We start from the raw sequence: 25,041 nt of genomic DNA, 5'->3' as shown, positions 1-25,041 counted from the left end.
GCGCGAAGTGCTGAGGGGATGTGGATGCGCGAAAGCGAGGCGCGCGCCCACCCAGAGACAGGAAAGGGAGCGAGTGCTAAAGGAGCCCGCCCGCCCGCCTGTGCACCCATGGGAAGAGCGCGCACCCTCTCGCCAACGAGAAAAGCGCATGGGCCCCCGGGAAGAAAGTGAGATGGTCGGCTACGAGGTTGAGGGAGAGTGGTCTGGGAATCAAATACCTCCTGTCCTTTGGAGGTGATCTTGTTTTCGCTTCTTGTGAGCCTGTTTATCTATAATCAGTATGTCTTCCCAAAACAAAAGACAGAGAAATCTTGCCGAACAGGGTATGGCCCAGGGAAGAGCGGATTATGGCGAAGATGTGGGTCTGAACTTTCTAAAGGAGTAGCTAGTTAACGTTGGGAGACAGACCAAATCGCCTTTTTATGTTCACATCATTGTGGGTTCTTTATGCATAAATTCGGTGTTGATTGTTTTAGAATCTTGTCTCGTACGAACTGAAATTTATGCAAATATTAGGATTAGGAGCACGAGTCTCTGTTCTGACACTCAGTAAGATCATGGCCAACCTGCTAACTCTTCATTCTTACCTACTCGCCACTAACATGCCAACCGATCCTTATCAAGAATCTAATTACCTCTGCTTAAAAATATTCAAGGACTCTGTTTTCACAGGTTTCAAACACTGTTAACTCCCTTTAGGAAAACTAAGTCCTCCTCTTGTTAAATGGACAGTCCTTTATTTTTGAGCATTGACACTTTGTGTGCACACTCACTTCATATGATGTGTTGAATTTGTCACCTCTGTCAAACTGAGCAGAATATCGAGAATGGTTGGTTAAATGTGGATTGGCCTGAAGTCCCTTGAAGCCCTTAACAAAAATTTTTTTTTCAGTTTTGTGGTTGAGAAGCATCAAACAGACAGAAACAAAGTCTCCAGGAAGAAGTCATGATTTGGAGATGCCAGTGTTGGACTGGGGTGTACAAAGTTAAAAATCACACAATTCAAGGTTATAGTCCAACAAGTTTAATTGGAAGCACTCCAGCTTTCGGAGTGTCGCTCCTTCATCATGAGTCTTTCATATAAATTCATGTAAAACTCCGTTATCTCACTTTTTAGATTAGAATCAATCTAAACATCATTGCACAGACAGAGAACACAGGGGGGCTAACACCTTCAACATATTATCTAGCTAACACCAATTGTTACAGTTAATCTGAGAAGTAACTTTTTTTTAAAAAAAGTTTTGTGATTTACATGTGAAAAAAGTGAAACTATCGTAGTATTTGAACAGATGAAAGACTCAACAGACAATCAAGGTATTTTTCAATGTATAATTTCAGTTACATCACACTGAACTTTTGCTATAAATTGTGTGTTTTACAATTGTGTCCTCCACAACCACCTGATGAAGGTGCTCTGAAAGCTAGTGTGCTTCCAATCAAACCTGTTGGACTATAACCTGGTGTTGTATGATTTTTTTAATCCAGGAAGGAGGTGTAACTGGAATAACGTTGCGTTAACACAGCAGTGTGACGGTATGCTCTGTTGAGTTCCCTAGTTTTACATTGTGCATTCTTTACTACAACATGCTTTCACCATCTGGCAAGCTGTCAGATATTTAACAAACATGTTGTGAGATGTACAAAAGATCTTGGAAAAACCAGCCAGTCAGTTTCAACCAGGATTTCTGTTCCAAACAGATTCATTGTTTCACAGTGATAAGATACTTGGCCATGCCCTGAAATCCTTATACATTACAATCAGGATCTCAGCTGTATCACTGGTAGGAGGTCCTTCTCTATGGAGAGAAAAGACAATGTGAGTTGTTTCTCTTTGCAGCTAATTACACAGTGACATGCAAGCCAGTAATTTCAGGAACCCAAGCAGAGAGAGGACAGTCAAACTTAGCTCTTCGTTCTGAAGAAGTCATACCAGACTTGATACATTAACTCTTGTTTCACTCTCCACAGATGTTGTCAGACTTGCTGAGTTTATCCAGCAATTTCTGTTTTAATTTCTTGAGAAACTCAGCAGGTCTGGCAGCATCTGCAGAGAGAAATGTGAAATTAACATTTTGAGTCCAGTGACCCTTTATCATGGAGTTAGGATCCTTTAGTTTCTTGTGATCATTTGTCAGGCTCTCTGGATTTTAAGTGCTGCTGGACTTGCCACGTTGTGTTTTCAACCCTTGAACAAAACAGTTTGCTAGGCAAATTAAGAGGACAGGGTCTTGGGATCCTTTGTCAGGGTCATTGGACTTGAAATATCAATTCTGTTTTTCTCTCTACAGATGCTGCCAGAGTAATTTCTGTTTTCCTTTCTGGAGAAACTCAGCAAATGTGACAGCATCTGTGTAGACAGAGGGTGGCTGTGGAGGGTTGTTTTTCAGACTGGAGGCCTGTGACCAGTGGAGTGCCACAAGGATCGGTGCTGGGTCCTCTACTTTTTGTCATTTACATAAATGATTTGGATGAGAGCAGTTAGTAAGTTTGCAGATGACACCAAAATTGGAGGTGTAATGGATAACGAAGAGGGTTACCTCAGATTACAACAGGATCTTGACCAGATGGGCCAATGAGCTGAGAAGTGGCAGATGGAGTTTAATTCAGACAAATGCAAGGTGCTGCATTTTGGGAAAGCAAATCTTAGCAGGACTTATACACTTAATGGTAAGGTCCTAGGGAGTGTTGCTGAACAAAGAGACCTTGGAGTGCAGGTTCATAGCTCCTTGAAAGTGGGGTCGCAGGTAGATAGGATAGTTAAAAAGGTGTTTGGTATGCTTTCCTTTATTGGTCAGTGTATTGAGTACAGGAGTTGGGAGGTCATGTTGCAGCTGTACACGACATTGGTTAGGCCACTGTTGGAATATTGCGTGCAGTTCTGGTCTCCTTCCTATCAGAAAGATGTTGTGAAACTTGAAAGGGTTCAAACTAGATGTACAAGGATATTGCCAGGGTTGGAGGATTTGAGCTATAGGGAGAGGCTGAACAGGCTGGGGCTGTTTTCCCTGGAGCATCGGAGGCTGAGGGGTGACTTTATAGGGATTCACAAAATTATGAGGGGCATGGATAGGATAAATAGACAAAGTCTCTTCACTGGGATCGGGGAGTACAGAACTAGAGGGCATAAGTTTAGGGTGAGAGGGGGAAGATATAAAAGAGACCTAAGGGACAATTTTTTCATGCAGAGGGTAGGATGTGTATGGAATGAGCTGCCAGAGGAAGTGGTGGAGGCTGGTACAATTGGAACATTTAAGAGGCATTTGGATGGGTTTATGAATAGGAAGGGTTTGGAGGGATATGGGCCGGGTGCTGGCAGGTGGGACTAGATTGGGTTGGGATATCTGGTCGGCATGGACGGTTGGACCGAAGGGTCTGTTTCAATGCTGTACATCTGACTCTGAGTTAACATTTTGGGTGGAGTAACCCTTCTTTAGAGTTTCTCCAGCACTCTGTTAGCTCACAGTAGTTTGTTTTTCAATACACAACACAATTCTAGTAATTAACCTGTTTATAATATAGTATGGATATCTAGCTTGAATTTATATAGTACATTTCATGCAGACTTTGATATAGCTATAATATAAAGGATGTTCCAAAGTACTTTACAGCAAATAAAGTACTTTTGTAGAAAATACAGCAGCTATTTTACACACATCAAGGTTCCACAAGCAGCAGTGATAATGACCAGATATGTATCTGTGATGTTGGTGGAGAGATGAGTATGAGTAGAGATGTAGACAGAATAATCTATTAATCCTGATGCCCAAACTAATGCTCTGGGGGCAGGGGTTCAATCCCAAAACTAGTCTCAGTAATAGTGAACTAGAAACTCCCATTAATTGTTATAAAGACTCATTAATTCACTGATGTCCGTTAATGTATTTTAATCTGCCATAGTTTGGCCTACATGTGATTCCAAACATCCAGCCATATGTATTCTGAAGGGTCACTGGACTCAAAACGTTATCTGCCTTCTTTCCCCAGATGTTGCCAGATCTGTTAAGTTTCTCCATCGATTTCTGTTGTTGTTACATAATAATGTGATTGGCTTTTAACTGCACTCTGAAATGACCTAGCAAGCTGCTTAGTTCAAGAGGTAAAAATACAAAGTGCTGGAGAAACTCAGCAAGTCTGACAGCATCTGTAGCGAGAAAAACAGAGTTAACGTTTCAAATCCAGTGAGCCTGACAAAGGATCACAAGAACCTGAAGAGACCTCCGTTACAAAGGGTCACTGGACTATGCTGCCAGACCTGCTGAATTTTTCTAGTACTTTAAGATTTACAGCTTTGTTTTTATTTTAGTTTAAGCAGTGATTGGAGATGGGCAACAAATGCTGACCTTGCCCATGACAACAATATCTCTTGGATAAAAAAAGCTATACTGTTTTTCAAAATTACGCCATGGGATCTTACTTGAGAGAATAGTGTGAGCCTCATTTATGATTCTGTACCAATGCCTCACTACTGCACTGAAATGACAATCAATAATCTAATCTAAAAGTATGTTATGCCAGAGACTGTTATTGGCCTTGCAAACAAGTTGGTTAATAATTCATATAATGATTACTGTATTGGAGAAGGAAAGGTCAAAAGCTATTTTCTGAACACGAGAGACTAAAATCAGACCTCAGCTGGAACACTTTATTTGATCTGTCTGTATTTATTTTATTTCAGACATTTGATGATCGACACAAGAAAATGCAAGTTGCGGTGATCGGTGCTGGTGTGATTGGTTTGTCAACAGCTCAATGCATCTTTGAACGTTTTCACTCTGTAGTCAAACCATTGAATATTGTGGTTTACGCAGATCAGTTTACACCACATACTACAAGCGATGGAGCTGCAGGATTATGGCAACCATATGTGCTCGATCGAGAAAACCCAGAGGAAATGTAAGAGAAAGCAGTAGGAAATCAGAAATTGAAATGCATTCCATTACATGACAATTAAAAATGATGCAGCAGTTTTATTTTATGTTTTAGTACTTACTAGTTTTCCTATATTTTTACTTTTTTCTTTATCTAAAGATTTCGGCTGTTGTGAGGAATTAATTGCATTGGTGTCAGAAGCTTTCTGGTTGAATATTATTAATGAGTGATTATAATCATTGGCTTATTATTTTGAGCCTTGCAACCAGGTATAATTCTGTCCTCCCCATTTCTTACCGAGGTTTCTGGCTAGTGAGCAGGAGCAGCAATCCAAGCAGTTTTTTTTTCTGTAAGCTCAGATTCACCAAGCTCAAGTGTAAAACTGTAACTACTGCCTAGCTCAGACTGACAAACCAAACCTTAATCACTCATTAGTTAGCGAGGTGGAAAGCCCCATTGTTTTGGCTTGTTGTTACTTTGAAAGAAGTAGAAGTTTTTTTAGAAAAGAAAACATAAACTAAATATTCTTTGCAGAAAGGTCTAGACTGAGTCCAAAAGTACCATAATGTGAGATTTATTGTAGTACATAAATGAGTTTCAGTAAGCTACATAATATTTTGTTATGCTATAACTGTGCTTCTAACTGACCTGCCTTTATTTAGTGAGTTTATAGGCTTTGTGGTCTCTCCTGTGTGTGCACAGACAAGCCAAGAAAATCTGAAGAAGAAAAAGTATAAACTCATGTTGTCACACTACATGGTTAAGTGAATTGCTGCATATTGTGATATTGCAGTGTTCCACTTTGAGCTTTGAAGTCCTTTAAAGAAAGTTAGTACAGATAAACAACCCTTTATCCGAAATCCGAAAAGCTCCAAAGTCCAAAGGTTTTTTTGTGAATGTTTTTTCTCATTACCAAGGTTGTTTGGCTTGCAAATAGTTAACCCAAGTTGACACTCACTCGATGCGTGTCACTCAAATGCGACGTGGTGGTAGTGGAGGGGGGGATATGTGACCCAGCACTAGCAGGCCTCAATTCTGTCTCAAGGCCCGTTTTACTCGGTGAATCTGCTCCTCCGGTAAGATTTTTTTCAAATTTCACCATCAAACTGTCACTTATTCAGAATTTTTCGAATTTCAGAATTCCGAAAACCAGCTGGTCCCAACCAAACATTTCGGATATGGAATTGTGCACCTGTAGCAGTTTACACTTATACTCAATAACTGCAGTAGAATAGAACTGATAGTGAACTATAGCCCCACCGGTGTATTTGAAGTCAGGGATGGGGGAATGTAAATCAAATGGGTTGCCAACCTGGTGTCTGCCTGTCTTTCAGCTTATCGAGGCCTTTAAGTGGACAATTAACTGCCACCAAGGGCCTTTTTTGATCCACACTAAAATATTTCAGTCTGTGGGGGGATGAAGACAGATGGAAGGTGACCAACTGGGAGTTTTCACTGCACAGATTAATGACAGGCAGGAAGGAAAACATTATTTTTGGCAGTTTGCTTAACCTGTACCCCCCCGTCCTCCTCTCCCAAAATGGTGCACTGCCTTTGTCCCCTCATCCATCATGCGTGATTCTTTCCACCCTCTCCTCAGTGAGTCTCCCAGCCATGCCTGGAAACTTCTGGAATTGCATTATCTTCCTGGGAACTGCTTGTGGGCCTAGTGATGACTATTCTCTTCTGGTTCTCCTGAGGCAAAACCAATCAGATTGATGGGGTGCTAAGATGGAACTTCCTTTCCCTGATGAGTGAAAGTCTCACACTTCCCTTATTAAGGTTCTTGTACAGTGTTATTGTTATGGGTCAGCTCCACTTCATCTTAGCACAGTGGCAATGGGTTTTTAGCTTAGGAAAGGGAGAGGGTGCTGTGAAATCCACCCCTTGATCTTGGCGCTATTGTATAAATGTAGCTGTGGTCCCTATGGTAATTTGAATAATATGCTGTAATAGTAATTTAATATTTACTTCATTTTTTTTCTCTTTTACTCTATTGAAATGTTCTACAGTTGGTAAACATTTACTTACGACATTGCTTGAGTGTAACCATGGATTGTGTCATATTTCCTTTTGTTGTAACTGCAGCAAATGGAACAAGGAAACATTTGAATACCTTCTGAAGTTTGTGAATTCACCTGATGCCAATGAGATGGGCTTGTTTTTGCAGTCTGGATACAACATCTTCAAAGAACCACTGCCGGTAACTATTTATTCCAAATATGAACATGTTTAATTAAAACAATTGTCTTCCCACTGTGCTCTTTGCAGCCTTGTAATTGTATTTCTGTTATGTATCATGAAGGATTAGTGAACATAATCTTTGTGGATATGTGTTCTTTCTATTTCTTGAGATTTAACTTCTCAATTTTAATGGTGGTAGCACTGCTGCCTCACAGCACCAAGGACACACTCAGTACACAGCAACCTGCTCTTTCTAACTATGAGTATTGATCTAAGCTCATACAGGAAACGTATTGGCTCCGTCTTAATATCATTTTACACCTACATCATTCTAAATGTCAGTGAACCTGTCTCAATGACCACTAATCTCAGAAAGCTAGGTAAATGGAAACATAGCCTAATGGAATATAGTTTTGTTTATCAATACTCACACTATCTGTTATCAATTGAGATTATGGTAAGGAAACAAATATTAATTTGTGTGATTGTAACATTTCAGGACTTGAGGAAAATTAATCTTACATTCTTTATTCATTTTTCTTCACTTTTCTTCACAGGACCCATCCTGGAAAGATGCTGTTTTGGGGTTTAGACATTTGACAGAAGAAGAACTTAAATTGTTTCCTGGATTTAGGTATTTATTTTCCCTAAAACCATCCTAAAATGTTTTTGCAGATAGTGATATTAGTGTGTTCCTGGAATGCAGAAATTGAATCTAAAGTTACTTCCGCTCCTATGTCTTATGGTCTTATCTCTAATTTATCCATGGACATTGGTTTGAACTTCAGGTGGACAATCTTTTAGTGCAGCTGATCAGCAATGAAAGTTAAAACTATTAATCCAAGTTAGCAATACTCATTTTCAATTTTGTACTGTGTAGGATTATCAATGACCCTTTTTCCAAACACCTACCTGCTGACCATGCTGATAGTGCTAAACTCCTATTCATGTAGATTGGTCATTATCATAGTTGGAACAGGTGATGCAGCAGCTACTCCTTTAAGGAACAGTAATTTGCAGCCACTGTGCCTGAGTTCCCATTCAATTCAATGTTTTTAAGGCATATGTTTTCAGAGGAGAAATTAATTTGTATTTTGGGCCCTTTCTTATCTGAACAGACCAGAGTAATCAGCTACGTGCAAAATTGTGCTCCCTCTTCATTAAACGTTAAACTATCAGTACTTTTTGGCTTTAGTACTTTTGAAACTAGGACTTATTTATTATAAGACAAAATACAAAGCTTAATAATTAATCCTCCTGCTATATCCTGTTAGTAGTCATAGGTAAAGAAGTGTTCTCCTAGATACTGCTCTAAACCACCTACCATTCATCAACTTAAATGCAACTTTTTCCTGGATGCAATAAGTTCTAAAACAAAAAGGTCATAGGACTTGAAGCATAAACTCTGTCTTAGAGTAAATGGTCCAAAAACATTAGCCAAAGAGCTAAGATTTAAGTAGAATATTCAGCAAGAGGGAAGTAGTCTCTATGCAGAGAGTTTTAGAAATTGAATTTCAGCAGTCAGGACCAGAACAGCGGTGAGTGGTGGAAATTGGGCATGTACATGACACCAGCTGTAAAGGCACTGAAATCTCCAAGAGCTTTAGGGCAGGAAGAGATTACATGAAGAGGAATGAAGACATGGAGGGATTTGAATGTGGCATTCTTCCTAAAATTATACACGTCATTTTAAACATGTGAGTTTAGTGTCTCACTACAAAATAAAATACAGTGAAACAAGTTGAGGAACCATGTCCTCTGTTTCCTACATGTAATGAAATTGCAAAAGTTTCATAAATCATGGGTCTACAGTTTCATATACTGAATAAATCTTGCCCACCACTGGGTTTTGGACCGACCCTAAAACCAGCAAATCAGCTTCTCACTTCGGGATGTTCTCTGTTTTGTAGCTATGGGTGGTTTAACACTGCACTAATGTTGGAGGGAAAGAGCTACTTACCATGGTTGATGGAGAGGTAAGAAATAATCCTTTTTATCCATATTATTTCTGCTCATATTTAACCAGCTTTCAATTCATGCTTGAGGATCTCAGTTATTTTGAGGACAACGGTACATGCCGCAAAATAAAATTAAGCCTTCATTTAAGGTTTTATCTAATGGAGAATTCTTCTATCCCGTTTCTGAATTGGGAGCCACTGCCGTAAAGGCCCAAGATTGACTGTCTATAAGCCTCACATTAGTGGTAGGGAAATTATTGGAAACGATTCTCAGGAACAAGATCTATATGCAATTAGACATTAACAATAGACAACATGGTATTTTATGAGGAATGTCATGCCTCATAAATTTGATTGTGTTTTTTGAGCAGGTGACGAAGATAATTGAGGGATAAGTGCTTGATGTTGTCTGCATGAACTTCAGTAAAGCTTTGACAAGGCCCCTCATGGCAGACTGGCACAAAAGGTGAAGTCACATGGTATCGGGGCGTGCTGGCAAGATGGATACAGAACTGGCTTGGTCATAGGAGACAGAGAGTAGAGGTGGAAGGATGCTTTTTGGGATGAAGGGTCCAGACTACTGGTGTTCCACAGGGACCAGTGCTGGGACCTCTGCTGTTCGTGGTCTATATAAATTATTTAGAGGAAAATGTGGCTGGTCTACTTAGTTTGTGGACAATACAAAGATTGGTGAAGTTGTGGATAATGAGGAGGATTATCAGAGGATACAGCAGGATGTAGATCAGTTGGAGACATGGGCAGAAAAGTGGCAGATGGAGTTAAATCCACACAAATGTGAGGTGATGCATTTTGGAAAATCAAGTACAGGTGGAAATTATACAGTGAATGGCAGAACCTTTAGGAGTATTGATATGCAGAGGGATCTGGGTGTACAGGTCCACAAATCACTGAAGGGGGTGGTACAGGTAGATAAAGTAATTTTTTTTAAAAAAGACCTGTGGCATGCTTGCCTTCACTGGAAGAGGCATTGAATATGAGGATAGGCAAGTTATACTGCAGCTTTTTAGAACTTCAGTTAGGGCACACTTGGAATATTGCACGCAGTTCTGGTGACCACACTACCTGAAGGATACGGATGCTTTGTAGAGAATGCAGAAACAGTTTACGAGGATATTGCCTTGTATGGGGGCTTTTGGCTATGAAGAAAGTTTGGGTAGACTGGGTTTGTTTTCATGGGAAGGCAGGAGGTGACTTGATAGAAGATTATAAGATTGTGAATGGCATGGATAGAGTGGGAAAGTATGAGTCTTTTTTCTAGGCTGGAGGGGTCAATTACTAGGGGACACTGGTTCAAGGTGGGTGGGTGGGGGAGTTTAAAAGAGATGTGTGAGGCAAGTTTTTCACACAAAGTATGATGAGTGCCTGGAATGTGCTGCCAGAGGAGGTAGTGGAAGCAGACACAAAAGCAGCATTCAAGAAACACCTGGACAAATACATGAATATGAAGGAAATAGGGGGATATAGATACTATACGTGAAAATAGTTTTACTATGGAAGGGCAAAGTTTGTTGGCGCTGGCTTGCAGGGCTGAAGGGCCTGTTCCTGTGCTGTTTTGTTCTTTGTTCAGTGACTGTAGTGCCTTCAACAGTGATTTCTCATGAGTCCTATTGCAGCTAGAAAGCATTGAATAACAAAGAAAATATGAGATGGTTACTTTTTAGTAGAGATAGCGTAAAGTTTATTCCTGTACTGTAGATATTCTATAAATACATAGAAATACAATTTGAAGTGATGGTAGGGATTCCAGTGACAAACTTCACAGGCATTTTTTGTTTATTTAAGGTTAAAAGAACACGGAGTCCGGTTTGTCCAAAAGAAAATACATTCCTTCCAGGAGGTATTCTTGATTGATTGGTTTTATGACATATAATCTCTGAGATACATTTCTATGCATCATTATGCTGCTTGTATATCTATGTTTTGGGATATTAGTGTATTCTTACACATACATGTATAAAACAAAGTATCTTTGGTAGTTATCTCCAGATTTTGATGTGGTAGTGAATTGTACGGGCATTCGAGCACAAGAGCTGCAGCCAGACCCAGAACTGATACCTGCTCGAGGACAGATCATAAAGGTGAGTGAGTTTACTTTACGTCTTATAATCACTGGGGGAATCAGAAGAATAAGTGATCATTCTTCTTTTCCCATTTCATTAATTCTTCACAACAAATACCAAGTGAGTGCCAAAAGAGCACTTTTTTCACTTAGAGACAAAAAAACTGCAGATGCTGGATTCCAAGGTTGCCAAGCAGGAGGCTAGAAGAACACAGCAAGCCAGGCAGCATCAGGACAAAGCATCTGCAGTTGTTTTGTCTTTAATCAAGTTTGTACCACTGTGAAGTCTTTTCAAAAGCTTTCACGAAGACATTTCTCAATATGTATCTGTAACTAGAATGCTGAGTTTCCATGAATTCTTTGGTGTCTAACACCCTTGCACTTAATACACTATGTGTGATAGTTGTGTTAATGTGCAAGTTAGCACTAACAGAATATATATCAGACTGTCTTTACCGAAAGCAATGGGAGTGCCAAATCTGTATTGGCATAAATGCTGATCTGAAACCACCTGGTGCATGGGAAACCGTGCTAGCAAAATATTCCTTTTGCAGTTTAATTTACTTGAATTCACCCACTACAGTTGGGTTAATTGGAATTTTATTCCACAGAAATACCATTTTAAAACTGAGTAAAAATGTATCCTGCATTAACACTGCTGAAAATATCTGAATATTAGATTGCTATTTTCATGTATAGTAGTAATAATTTTGGCAAATAATTTACCATAGTCCTAGTATTGCTCCCAATATATTTAAAATACAGTTATACAATATTTTTCACTTGTTTCAGGTTAGCTAATATTTTAGTCATTTAATCTCACATCTATTTAAAATCTTCAGGTTTATGCACCATGGATAAAGCACTTCATTATTTCACATGATCAGAGGGCTGGAATTTATTCCAAACCATATATTATACCAGGGTAAGTATAAACAAACCATTTAAAGGACTGATAGCTACAATGGTAACTATTATGAACCTTAATAAGGGAGCAGTTTGTCTGAATGAAAAAAATAAATAAATGTTCTGATAGTCGGTCCTCTTGAATTTTTCCTTGCTTTTTTTCCTTTGGACAACATGATTATTGATTTTGATTATTTCTGACCTTCTTTCCCTCTCGGCTCTACTTCTTCTCCTACATTTATTTTTCAACATTTTATTTGAATATATAGCTAAAAATGGGCTGTGACAGAGAGCTTTATAAGCTAGTTATTCTTGGATCTATAAAGATGCTAATCCAGAAAGAATTTTGTTCACAGAATAAAGTAATGACAAAGCAGTCTTCCTTCAATTCCGGATAAGCCCTTCTTAATTTTTTGATCTATCCTTCCCTGTACTGATGTTGATGGATGCAATCAAGCTATGAAATATGAAAACAGCAACTTTCAACCTTTAACTTTTTTCCCTGCTGAAAAGTATCAATACTCTTTATATTGTATCTTTTCGTAGTTCATGTGTAACCTTCAGAATAGCTGGGGTACTTGATGAACAAAGACTCAGGATTTGTTGCTTCCCAAATAATGAACTGTCTATCAACTAAACTTTTGTGACGAGGATTAGAGTTAAATAGTTAACTGGAGCAAGGTCTCAGTCTGTGAAGTGATCAATTTGAGAGACAGCATCAAAGTGTGATGTCACAATGAAACAGGTAAATGATTGCTGGGTGAGTGTTTTTTTTCTTCTAAAAACAAGGGTTATTTATTAGTATTTGTAAGGTCCTGTTAAGTGTTGATAAAGTTTCTATCCATGATAAAATCTGTTGACTCGAGAAGGGATCTTAACTATAAATGATGATTAAAGATGGCAAGGCAAGGAATGAACAGTTTCGGCCTATATTCTGTGAAATTAAAAGAATGAGGGGAGATCAAATTGAGGATTTCAAGATGATAAAAGGTGTGGTAAAATAGATGTGGAGAGGATGCTTCCTCTTGTGGGGCATCCTAAGATCAGAGGTCATCATCTTAGGGTAAAGGATAGCAAATTTAAAACAGAGTTGAGAAACTGCTTCTTCCAAAGGGTTGTGCATCTGTGGAATTTGCTACCCCAAAGTATGGTGGATGCTGGGACAGTGAGTAAATTTAAAAAGGAGTTAGACAGACTTTTAATTGATAATGGGTTGAAGGGATGTGAAGAGAAGGCAGTAAAATGGGGTTGAGGAGCATATCAGCCATGATCGAATAGTGGAGCAGGTTCAATGGGCTGAATGGCCTAATTCTGCTACAATATCTTATGAACTTATAATGTGCTGTGATTTCAGGATATGGAGCTACTGGATGCCTGTGTGATCCAGGGCAAATGCATCAGCAGTAAATATTTGCAACTTGAGGTTCGGTTTTATGGATTTTAAAAGGTTGAAATGAAGAAAACATATTTTCATTTTATACTTTTGTAGATTTGGCAACCAGATTTTGTCAGTCAATGATAATACTTAGTAAGATTAGAAAACAATTGTGGATAGCATAATGGAAAGAGGCCACATTTGAATGAATGACAAAATTTCTCATTGATAAAGAGGATAATTTGGTAATTATGAATTTAGAGATATGGTGCAAATTTGAGCATAATGGGTTAGATTTTCTGAGAAGTGACAATCACATGCAGATTATCACTTCACTTCTTTTTTGGGGCTATTTTCCCTGGAGGGTCAGAGGCTGAGGGTGACCTTGTAGAAATTTATATAATTGTGAGAGGCATAGATAGATTGAATAGCCAAGGTCTTTTCCCCAGGGTAGGGAAGTCTAAAACTAGAGGGCATAGATTTAAGGTGAGAGGGGAAAGATTTAAAAGGGACCTAAAGGACAACTTTTTCATGCAGAAGGTGGCGCATGTATGAAATGAATTGCCTGAGTAAGTGGTGGAGGCTGGTATAATTACAATATTTAAAAGGTATCTGGATAGATATATGAATTGGAAGGGTTTAGAGGGATATGGGCCAATGACTGGCAAATGGGACTAGATTAATTTGGGATAACTGGTCTGCACGTATGAGTTGGTTTGAAGGGTCTGTTTTCATGCTGTACAGCTCTATAACTCTATGAACAACAGAGCTTCACATTCCGGACAAGAGATGCCAATTTATGGTTCCTTCAGAAATGCTGAACTGTACTTCCATTCTAAAGCTCACTCGTAACAGAAGGAATATCAGAAGGCAATCAATGCCCCCTTTTTTCATAGCTTCTGTGAAAGGATAAGTACATAAGTTGGTGTGAGCTTAAGGTGAAGAGGTAGGGTGTTAGGTAGGTAAAGTGACAGGTCAGGCAAGTTGCCAGGGCAAAAGGTGGCAAGGGACCAGGTAAGTCGTTATGTGTTTAAGGTAGGCTGGCATGAGTGGGAGATATCAGGTTGGAGGCAGATGGTGGGGAAGAGAAAGGTTATTGTAGAGATGATAATAATTGTACAGTATGGGAAACAGGTTGGGCATACTTTTAAAAGTTGCTGCGTATGGATTATGAATATGCATTTTCTAAAGAACTTGTAAAGGAACCAGGTACCTTTCGACGATAAGTTGCAAGCTATGAGGATCAAACCTTTGCATTTGGCAATTTGTCTGATTAGAGACACCAATTAGTAGACAAATGAATAAAAGCTGCCAAAGAGCAAAAATTGCAAAGCAGGGAGAACTTTTTGTCTGTGACAGACGTGGCACATAGCAAACAGGACATAGAGGAATAGGTATATCATTACAGACATGTAAGTTTAAAGCAAGGATAGCGGCATGATATTTTGAAGGTAAGTTGGGGCACCAAGATAGAAGAATAGATTGACCTAAATTTCACCCAACAATTTTTAAAGTTTTCTTGGTTTTATGGAAAACAGATGTTTAGATATGGGGTCAATTGACATTAAAGCTGCATTTCTGCAGAGAGGTCAGCTTAAAAGGGAAGAGTTCTTCACCTTTCTAAAGAGGAATCCTATGCAAAACGGACATTAAGTTAAGTGAATTCATACATGACCTAAATGCTATCTATAGAGTCTGGTAGACTCTATAGACTCCCCAGTAAGGACTGTCTTATTAAAATCCAGTTGTCTTCAGTTGAAACTAGACCCTATCATGATTTACTGGCACCATGAAGGGCAGCTTTCAGGAACCTTTATAATGGATGTTCAATTTTTTATTTTGTCTGCTTTTTGTCATTTATGTAAATGATTTGGATGTGAATGTAGGAGGTATGTTTAGTCGGTTTGCAGATGACACCATAATAGGTGGTGTGATGGACAGTAATGGACCTATATCTCAGAGTACAATGGGACCTTGATCAGGTGGGCTGAGGAATGGCAGATGGAGTTTAATTTAGATAAATGTGAGCTGTTGCATTTTGGTAAGGCAAACTAGGGCAGGACTTACACCAGTAAATGGTGGGGCCCTGGGATGTGTTGGTGAACAAAGAGACCTAGGGTTACAGGTGCATAATTTCTTAAAAGTGGAGTCACACATAGACAGGGTGTTGAAGAAGGTGTTTGGCAAGCTTGCCTTCCTCGGTCATAACATTGAGTGTAGGAGTCCGGATGTCATGTTGTGGTTTTAGAGGACATTAGTGAGGCCACTTTTGCATTTCTGCAGATAATTTGTTTGCCCTTCTATAGGATGAATGTTGTTAAGCTTGAAAGGATTTACAAGGATGTTACTAGGACTGGAGGGCTTGAGCTACCAGGAAAAGCTGAGTGAACTGGGTGTTTTTCCCTGGAGCGTCAGACACTGAGGTGTGACCTTATAGAGGTGTATCAAATCATGAAGAGCCATGATCTTTTCCCCAGAGTAGGGGAGTCCAAAATTAGAGGTCATAGTTTGAAAGTGAGAGGGGAAAGATTTAAAAGGGACCTGAGGGGTAAAGTTTTGAGCAGAGGGAGTTGCATGTCTGGAACGAGCTGTCAGAGGAAATGTTGGAGGTGAGTACGATAAGAACATTTTAAAAGGCATCGATATGTATATGCAAATAGGAAGGATTTAGATGGATATGGTCCAAATGCTGGCAAATAGGACTAGGTCGGATTGGGATGTCTGGTTGATGCAGATGAGTTGGACCAAAAGGTCTGTTTTCATGCTCTATACTCTATGGTGTGAGAGCATTGAATTTGTAAACTTTGTCATAAAAGGGCTGAAAACAGAATTCAAAATTTAAAGTCAGACTTCAATGGCTTTTAAGTACACGGACTGGCTATCAGGCAGAATGATCAAGTGTCGCTCAGCATCAGCAATCTTATTTAGAAAATGTTAGCCCCATTGCAGTTAGTCAAAGTAGTGCCTCAAAAAGATGCAGCGGCTTTCACAACTGAACTGTCATAATTGCAAAGACTAATTGGGAGCTGAAATAGTTCAACATCCAAACAAGGCAAGATGACAGTTTATTTTTAGTTAAGTATAGTAATGAAAACCTCATGCAAATGATATTATTCAAGTGAACGAAAGTTTTCTTAAAAAAATTAAGTTGCAGCATTGTATATTGAAATTTCCATAATTGAAAGATGCCAGGAATATGAAATCTTATTTATCTTACTGATGCAACCTCTCTGATGGGTTCTCCAATACAGGAGGGTTTATATTTTCCCTTTTAGAAAAGTGACGAAAATTTGAGAAGCGAAAAAGATCAAAAGAGTTCTGAGAAGTACCTAGCAGCAGAAACTCTTGTTGAGATGGTCAATGTGGTACTTTTCTTATCAATAATATTAGAAGAAACTCTTAAAAAGGGATTCAGCAGCAAAACCCATGGATTGGCATTAACCAAAATGCATGAATTTAAAAAGACTGCACATTGAGATTGTAGCTATTTGTTTTCAGAAGAAAGGAGCAAGCTCCAAAAATATTAGAAATACTAGAAAAAGGATGTTTGGAACTGTAATGGGCACTAAATAAAGCAAACAGTAATATAATCTCTCTGCATTTTACTTCAAAAAGATTTGAAAATCTGTAATTATCAAGTAGGATCCAGCAAGGATGCAGAGACTAATTGAAACAAGAGAACAGGTGATAATTTGGTGAGCACTTGATGAGAAAAGTTGTATATGGGCGACCAGATATTCAGTGTTCTTGGAGTTCTGTGATTTGTAAAGTGGAATAAAACATTTACTAGAAAGTATATACTCGACTGTAACCAATATTTTAACCATTGCCATTTCACAAGGTTGAGTGCCATCTTCAACTCGAAAATTGCCTTGCAGTCAGTTTTGCTGTTTTTTTAAATTTTAGAAGCAAATTAGTAACTGTGGGAGGAATCTTCCAACTTGGGAATTGGAATGAGGAGAATGATCCCAAAGACCACAACATAGTGTGGGAAGGTGGATGCAAACTTGTACCTAGTCTGAAGGTTGGTTCTAAACATTTTATTCCACTATATTGGAAATCAGAATTCATGTGGAGAATAATAAACATGTGGAAGCCATCTATATGAATGCCTGTCAATTCATTAAGGAAATAATTTTTTTCAGAATGCCAAGATTGTCGAAGACTGGACTGGACTTCGACCTACCCGCAACAGGATTCGAATAGAGCGACAAGTCTTTAATACAGGGCCAAAGAAATTTGAGGTATGACACCAAAACAGAAAGAATAAATTTTAAGAGTGGTGGCCCAAACATGGATAAGAGATTTAAACTCTGGAGGTGGGGCAAGAATATCTGCTCTTGGCTTAAATTTGACCATGTGTGGCATCAAGGAGTCCTAGCAGAATTTGAATCAGTGAGACTATGTGCTAGTTGGCATTATGTCAAGCACAAAGGAAGATTTTGCTGGTTGCCAGAGGTAAATTATCTTATCCCAGAACATCACTGCAGCAGTTTCTCTGAGTAGTGTACTAGGCCTAACCCCCCCCCCCCCCCCCCCCCCCCATCACAAGGGCAGAATTAAGGATGTTTGCTGATACTTGCACCATGTTCAGTACCATTCATTATTCCTGAAGAAGTCCATGTCCATATGGGCAAGACTTGCAGAACATGCAGGCTTGGGCTGATAAGATGGAAGTAACATTTGCTATTGGTAGGAAATGACTGTTTCCAACTAGAGAGAACCTAACCAACTCCTGCCTTTCAATGGCTTTACCATGGCTAAATACCCCACTATCAACATCTTGGGGTGACCATTAACCAAATTGGACCAACCATATAAATTTGGTGCCTACAAGATAATGTTAAAAATTATGAATTCTGCATGGACTAACTTATTTCTTGTCACTCTAAGTCACAAGCCAGGAATGTGATGGAATTGTCTTCCTTTATCCAGCTGGCTGCAATTCCAGTTACACTCAAGAAGCTTGAGACCAGAGATGAAGTAGTCTGCTTGTTTGCCACTCATCCATTACCTTCAACATTCATCCTCTTTACTGTTTAACAGATTGAAATCCATGGGTTGAATTAGGCAGCAAAAGAATTTGAGATTGTTTTAAATTTTATTGTATTGACCACAAACACCAGTATCTGACTCTTCCTCCTGGATCCTTTATCCAGAAGCCACAGCTGACGCCACTACCGCCCCCTTGCATTTGGGAGAAACCAATGTAAAAGGTCACTCAACTGGAAATAACAAGTACTGCTTAACAGTGACAGTGTTACAAGAACTAAAATTCAAAAATGAGAAAGGGGAAAAACAAAGGAAGTGAGGTAAACTTATTCAAAATGTCATTGGAGAAGCAAATTATTCACTCCAGCCCTTGGTGCCTATCTATCTGAGAAACCTAGCTCTGTGGGCAGTGGCTTAGTGGTTAGCACTACTGCCTCACAACACCAGAGACCCGGGTTCAATTCCCACCTTGGGCAAGTGTCTGTGTGGAGTTTGCACGTTCTCCCTGTGTCTGTGTGAGTTTCCTCTGGGTGCTCTGGTTTCCTCCCACTGTCCAAAGATGTGCAGGTCAGGTGAATTGGCCATGCTCAATTTTCCTTAGTGTTAGGTGCATTAGTCAGGGTGGGTTGCTCTTTGGAGGGTCGGTGTGGACTTGTTGAACCGAAGGGCCTGTTGCCACATTGTAGGGAATCTAATCTATTTCGCCTTTTTTTTTGTTTTACAAAATTACCAAAACACTGAATTAACACACAATAAATGCTGACCACCAGGGGCAGTGTATCCATAGAAATCTACCACTAAATTTACAAATCACTTCGTGAACAAATTGCAAGTGTAACAATAAGAAAAGAGGACAAATGAAAACAGCATAGATGAGAGAAATTGTATACCATAACCCCTGTGGTGCCTCCCTGACTCAAGAAGACTAGCTGACCTTTCTTTTACATTTACCAAATCATCTGATCACTAAACGCTACTCACCATGGGGCCTGTGATAATAACAAAAAAAATTAGAAAGAGGTGAAACCTAGCTCTCTGTTTATATAACATAATAAATGCAAATAAACCCATGATAAACAACCACAAACACATACACACTTCCCGAAGCACCAAAAGCAATTCAAAGACAATGAATTACTTATGAGTTATAGTTTTGTTTGCAAACATGACATTTTATTTGCTTATGGCAAGGTGTCACAAAATGCCAAGAGATCACTGATCAATTAATTGGTTTTAAATGGTGTTGACCAAAATGTCTGCTTTCTTCAAACAGTGTCAAGCAAGTTTTTTCTTTAATCTGAATAAGGCAAGTGTGGATTTAGCTGTCTGTTATATACAGAGCTTTATATTAAATTCCATTGATGCAATGGGACTCAATATCATTATTCCATTGATCTGATATCAGCTGTCTTACCCCAGCACCCAAGGAATTTCTACACTATTATCTGCAAGTAAGCTTCTCTGAAAAGACCGCATACCCTCAGACCTACACTGAAGTATTAGCCTAGATTACATGTTCAAATCTTGTAATGGAGTTTGTGCTGCAGTCATCTGATTTATGGGCAACAGTGGTACAAGCTGATCATTATAAGGAGAAATGTGACACAGCCATCGATCCCACTAAATTAACTTGAAACTTTCCCTAATTATTGTAGGTTAGGTGCAATGCTACTTAATTCTGATGACAGTGGAGTGGGAATTTCATCATTCCATTGCAAATTCTCCCTGATCAATACTCTTAAAGCTTGAAAAGTAAGTACGCAAGTCAAAGTTGGATTCAGAAGTAGGCAGGAGCAAAAAAGGACTTGCTGGTCTTTGTATGAGTGTTATCTCAACTCAATTTTGCAGAGATGTGTTTGGGGACCAGATGGTTACTCTGCAAAGTGCTGAGCAGACTTAGTAAGATTACAATTTGCAATTTACATTGGGTGGAACCCAATTTAGGTGGAGACAGTTTTTCAGCAGCATGCCAGGAGACCAATGCTCCAGAAAATCCTAAAAAAAATCTCTGCCTTCTGAGTCAGGGAGAAGCCTTGAAGAAAGGTTCCCATCTACCCAGCACGGCTCAACCCACAGTGATCACCCTGCTGCTAAATCTATATTTTCATCTAAAGCTACAAAGTGTTGGAGATGTTGCCTCCATGTTGAAGGGGTCCCTCTCTTACTACTATTGTAGCCAACTGCTCCTTTCAAGCTGGTAGCCTCTAAATACCCCTCCAGCTTTGTGAGCTCACCCACCATCCTTAATTAGATTGAGAACCTGGTCTTTGGTCATTAATTCACTGCCAGAAGCAAAATTACAAGTGACTGTTTCCAGGTCCTGAAACTGTCCCCGGGAGAACAATCTCAATCTCGGTTTCCTGATCTTAGAACCACGGTATAAAAGGCAATGCAAAGATTCAAGTGAATTTGCTTTCCTTTGGAAATGAAGAACACTTTTAGAGGTTGTACATGTTATGCATCAGGCCAGACCCCCTCAAAATATTTTAAGAAGCTAGCCTAGACCCTAATTTTTTATTTTAAAGGTAGGTGTGCGGTGGATATTCCAGGAGTGATGCAGCTGGTCAACCCACTTGGTTTTAAGCAAAACAGAATTTAGAATAACTTAACTAGTTGAAAACTCAACTAACTTAATATAACAACTTAACTGAGCAACTGTTCCAATTCCTGCAACATCCCATAAACACATTCCTTGGCAATAGGTAAATTCAGATATCAGTTTTTACAGGATGAGGAAAACACTTCCAAAGAGACATCAGAGAAAAAGCCAGTCAGGAACCATCTGCTGAAGCTTGGAACCTTTCTCCACTGCAGCAGCTTCTTACTGTTACAGCTAAACCAAACTAGAAAAATCCTGAAGTGGGAAAACTGGCCACTCCCCTCTCGTTGTTAAATTAGGCTCTTGCCCAGACATTTTGACACCTCTGCCTTTACGACCTCTCTTGAATAAAATTGAGGACAAAGTAACCTTGTTAAATTAACAGCATCGTCATAAGATTTTGAATTTTAAAATCATTCTGCAATTCTTGTAATTGGAATAAAGAATATCAGTCAGTGTTTATGTGATGAAAGATTTGTGCTTAAAGATCTGGTGTCCTTATCAGTTAATAGGGATGTTAGCTTTTGGCTGAGAGACTCCCCTGCAGGCTCCTGACAAGAAAGAACATTTGTAATTTTTCCAACAGGCTGGTTGAAGAAACTAAGTTAATAAAGTTTTAGAAGGATGTGTGAGGGATATGGAACACTTAAATAATATTCCGTACCCACGCTGGGTGATTGTTAGAAACAGGAGAATTTCAGCCCATTCAGCCTGTTGACCATTCAATATGATCATGGCTAATTTGATCATGGCTCCCAACTCGACCTTCCTGTCCATCTCCTGATTGAAGTGTCCCTTGTTTTATTTCATCAGATTTGATCGTCCTGCAAGCTATTCAGAAAGAGGTCTTTAGTTTAAATTACATACGTAAATGACTGGCCATTTCAGCAGTGTTCACCATGATAAAATATAACATCACCATCTTCTGGTAAAATTAGATTACTTCATGAACAAATACTTGCCAGAATTTCCACAAAACAAAATAAAATAGTATATAAAGTTAATTATCATGTACTTGTATTATGGGCTTGAATTAGGCACAGTGGCATATTTGGTAGTGCAGACTCCCATACCTGATTTTTCATGGCAGTTGAAACCACTGCTAAACTGGTGTTTTAGACTCTGTCTGAAATGGATGCAGGCTCATTTTCATATTGAAATGAGGTTCCTGCACTCTTTGTAGACATGGACTCCTCAGTTCATCTGTTTTAGTCAGAGCTTGCAGTGGGTAAAATAATTTTTTTTTTGCAGAGGTGAATGCTCCTTCTGATTCCAGACAATTGCAATCCATCCACTAGTCTTAGAACATTATCTCTGAGCCTTCGTGTGATCCATAATTCTTAAGGCATAGACAAGGAAACTGTGGCGGTGATGCCCGCAACTGCTTTGAGTTATTTTGGTTGTGCCTCAAGATGATTTTCTTTTGGTGTACATTGCTGAAATAGCACTCTGAATAGGCACCTGCAACTTAAATTATTTTGACCAGGTTTTGCCAAAGAGGAACACTGAAGAATATAGCAGCATGCATTTCATAAATTCAAAAGTAGTGGAAGTCAGAAGTGGGACCATCATAACCTGAAAAAAAGGAACCACAATTAAACTTTAAAACGGAAGGGAGACTACATCAGAATTTTAACCTATGTCACCTAAATGTATGGTCAAATATATGTATGCATCTTCTGTTGTTTTGTTAATTTCCAGCTTGCCATTCTTTTTATTTTCAGTATCTAATTTGTTGATCTCCAATCATATATTTTTGATTTGATGCATAGAAGGGCCAGAATCTTCCAGTTTAATCATGGTCTCTTGATCTTGTAGGTGATTCACAACTATGGTCATGGGGGTTATGGTCTGACTATTCACTGGGGCTGTGCCATGGAAGTAGCAAGCATCTTTGGAAGGATCCTTCAAGAGAAGAAACCAAGCTGGAGATCCCGGTTGTAATGATTCAAAGCCACACTTACCTGTCTGCCTTGCTGTCACTTCTGCTTTTTCAAATGATGATGATAAATGGCCCCAAAACAAGTAGAAACTTCTCCTCGTTAATCCAGATTTTCATGAATTGGAAAGCCTCCCAAGATATTTGAAAATGACAGACTGATTCTGCCCCCATTCTTGGCACTTCCAAATTTCACTGGCACAGGATATTGTTGTGGGTAGTGAACCCATACCCTGCATTTTATTTTTTTCTTAATTATTCACTCATGCAACGTGGGCGTCACTAGCTGGCCAGTAGTAATTGCCTGTCCCTAACTGTCCTTGAATGGAGTGACTTGCTAGGCCATTTCAGGGGGGAGTTGAGAGTCAAACACATTGCTGTGGGAGAGGAGTCACATGTACGCCATACCAGGTGATGATAGTGGACTTCCTTCCCTGAAGGACATTAGTGAGTCAGATGGGTTTTTCAATAATTGGCAATGGTTTCACAGTTATCAGTAGATCCTTAATTCCAGCTATCTGTTTCCCTATTGAATTCAATTCCACCATCTGCTGTGATGCAATTTAAACCCAGGTCCCTGGAACATTAGCTGAGTTTCTGCATTAATAATCTAAAGATAAAACCACTAGGCCATTGCACCCCTGTATGAGGATAGGCATCTCCTAGCACATGCAATTTTCATGGAATTGGGCCAGGTTCTGGAGGAGGTGTCAAGAGCAATAGACTGGATTCAGGAATCTTTTCAAAAGGTTTTACCTGTGCTACTTCTATGCCTTCCATTCTCCTCCATTTCAATTTAGTGCCATCTCATGTTGCCACACAACTTCCTGGCCCCTTACTGCCTCAGTGCCTATTCCTGTTCTACCCAACCCCTTCATGCAAACCCACCATCTTTCTCTGCTCGTTTACCAAATATGCACTGTGGGCAGAACCAGTGAACCATATAGTAACAATGTCAAGTGTAAGACTACTCAGAAAAAACCCCATTCACAGTTGTTTAACAAAAAGAAACCCCTGTTCATAAAACCATTTAAAAGGTTCAATGAGACAGATTTTTAAAGTATAAAATGGAAAGGCTTTAGCACTTAATACCCCCAAATGTTATGAAAATAAACTTTAAATCATTAACATAGTGCTTCCCAAGCTTTCTCCCACTGTGACCCCATTTCAGCACTTGAAAATTATTGCTAAATGTACACATAATTCATGCCAGATACTCGCTGGTGAACTTTGGAAATTTGTAGTAGGGAATCACTGTGTTAATCGTTTTGTGGCCCAGTGCAGTGGTACAAATTCACATTAATGTGATTTTGTTCCTTACTTTTTTAAACGCTGATTTTTTTTTCTTTCCAGTCTACATTTCAGACATGACAGGTGATCCAGAGCACTGCTCTTTTTAAACTGTCTGGATATCCCAATTTGTCTTGGTCTGACATGGTAAATTGTCCAGACAAATGACAGGAGAAAAAATTAGTATCCTAATTCTTTAATCATGTTAATCAATTTCTTTTAAAGAGAAAAATCTGCAGCTTACACATGAGCATTAATCATAAGCTGAATTATCTCACCAGCTGCAGAACTTTTTACATTTAAATTGTTCTACTGTGAGTTTTATTTGCAGTGTTTCATAGTATCAAGCTATTTTTGTCTGCTTTTTGTCATTTATAGAAATGATTTGGATGTGAATACAGGAGGTGTGGTGAGTAAATTTGCAGATGACACCAAAATTGGTGGTCTAGTGAACAATGAAGGTTACCTCAGAGTAGAACAGGACCTTGATCAGTTGGGCCGAGGAGTGACAGATGGAGTTTAATTTATCTAAATGTGAGGTGTTGCATTTTGGTAAGGCAAATCCAGGGTAGGACTTATACAATCAATGGTAAGGTTCTGGGGAGTGTTGCCAGACAAAGAGACCTTGGGATGCAGGTTTATAGTTCCTTGAAGCTGGAGTCGTAGGTTGACAGGATAGTGAAAGTATACTTGCCTTTATTGGTCAGTATATTGAATATAGGAGTTAAAAATCACACAACACCAGGTTATAGTCCAACAGGTTTAATATAGGAGTTGTGGCTGTACAAGACATTGGTGGCCATTTTTGGAATGCTGCATTAAATTCTCATCTCTCGGCTATAGGAA

General features: G+C 39.2%; 1 protein-coding gene across 1 annotated transcript; it reads left to right on the top strand.

Annotated features, from left to right (window-relative positions):
- Nucleotides 1-98: 98 nt before the first annotated feature.
- Nucleotides 99-24,650, top strand: dao.2 (D-amino-acid oxidase, tandem duplicate 2). Its single transcript, XM_043715527.1, has 11 exons — nucleotides 99-234; nucleotides 4,679-4,896; nucleotides 6,961-7,075; nucleotides 7,614-7,690; nucleotides 8,967-9,032; nucleotides 10,818-10,872; nucleotides 11,012-11,113; nucleotides 11,937-12,019; nucleotides 17,282-17,399; nucleotides 17,521-17,619; nucleotides 22,785-24,650. Exons 2-11 carry the CDS (start codon nucleotides 4,703-4,705, stop codon nucleotides 22,908-22,910), a joined length of 1,035 nt encoding a protein of 344 aa, XP_043571462.1. The 5' UTR covers nucleotides 99-234; nucleotides 4,679-4,702; the 3' UTR covers nucleotides 22,911-24,650.
- The last annotated feature ends 391 nt before the right edge of the window (nucleotides 24,651-25,041 follow it).

This window comes from Chiloscyllium plagiosum, chromosome 25 (genome assembly GCF_004010195.1).
Source record: "Chiloscyllium plagiosum isolate BGI_BamShark_2017 chromosome 25, ASM401019v2, whole genome shotgun sequence".
Classification (NCBI taxonomy): Eukaryota; Metazoa; Chordata; class Chondrichthyes; order Orectolobiformes; family Hemiscylliidae; genus Chiloscyllium; species Chiloscyllium plagiosum.
Note: the sequence above shows the minus strand (reverse complement) of the source record. Positions and strands in the feature narration are given on the sequence as shown.

Bases quoted from the DNA above. Each gene is read 5' to 3' on its own strand.
- dao.2 (XM_043715527.1), top strand. From the start codon at position 4,703: ATGCAAGTTGCGGTGATCGGTGCTGGTGTGATTGGTTTGTCAACAGCT. The intron at 7,076-7,613 runs GTAACTATTTAT...TTTTCTTCACAG, and splicing joins TCTTCAAAGAACCACTGCCG to GACCCATCCTGGAAAGATGC. The intron at 9,033-10,817 runs GTAAGAAATAAT...TGTTTATTTAAG, and splicing joins TTACCATGGTTGATGGAGAG to GTTAAAAGAACACGGAGTCC.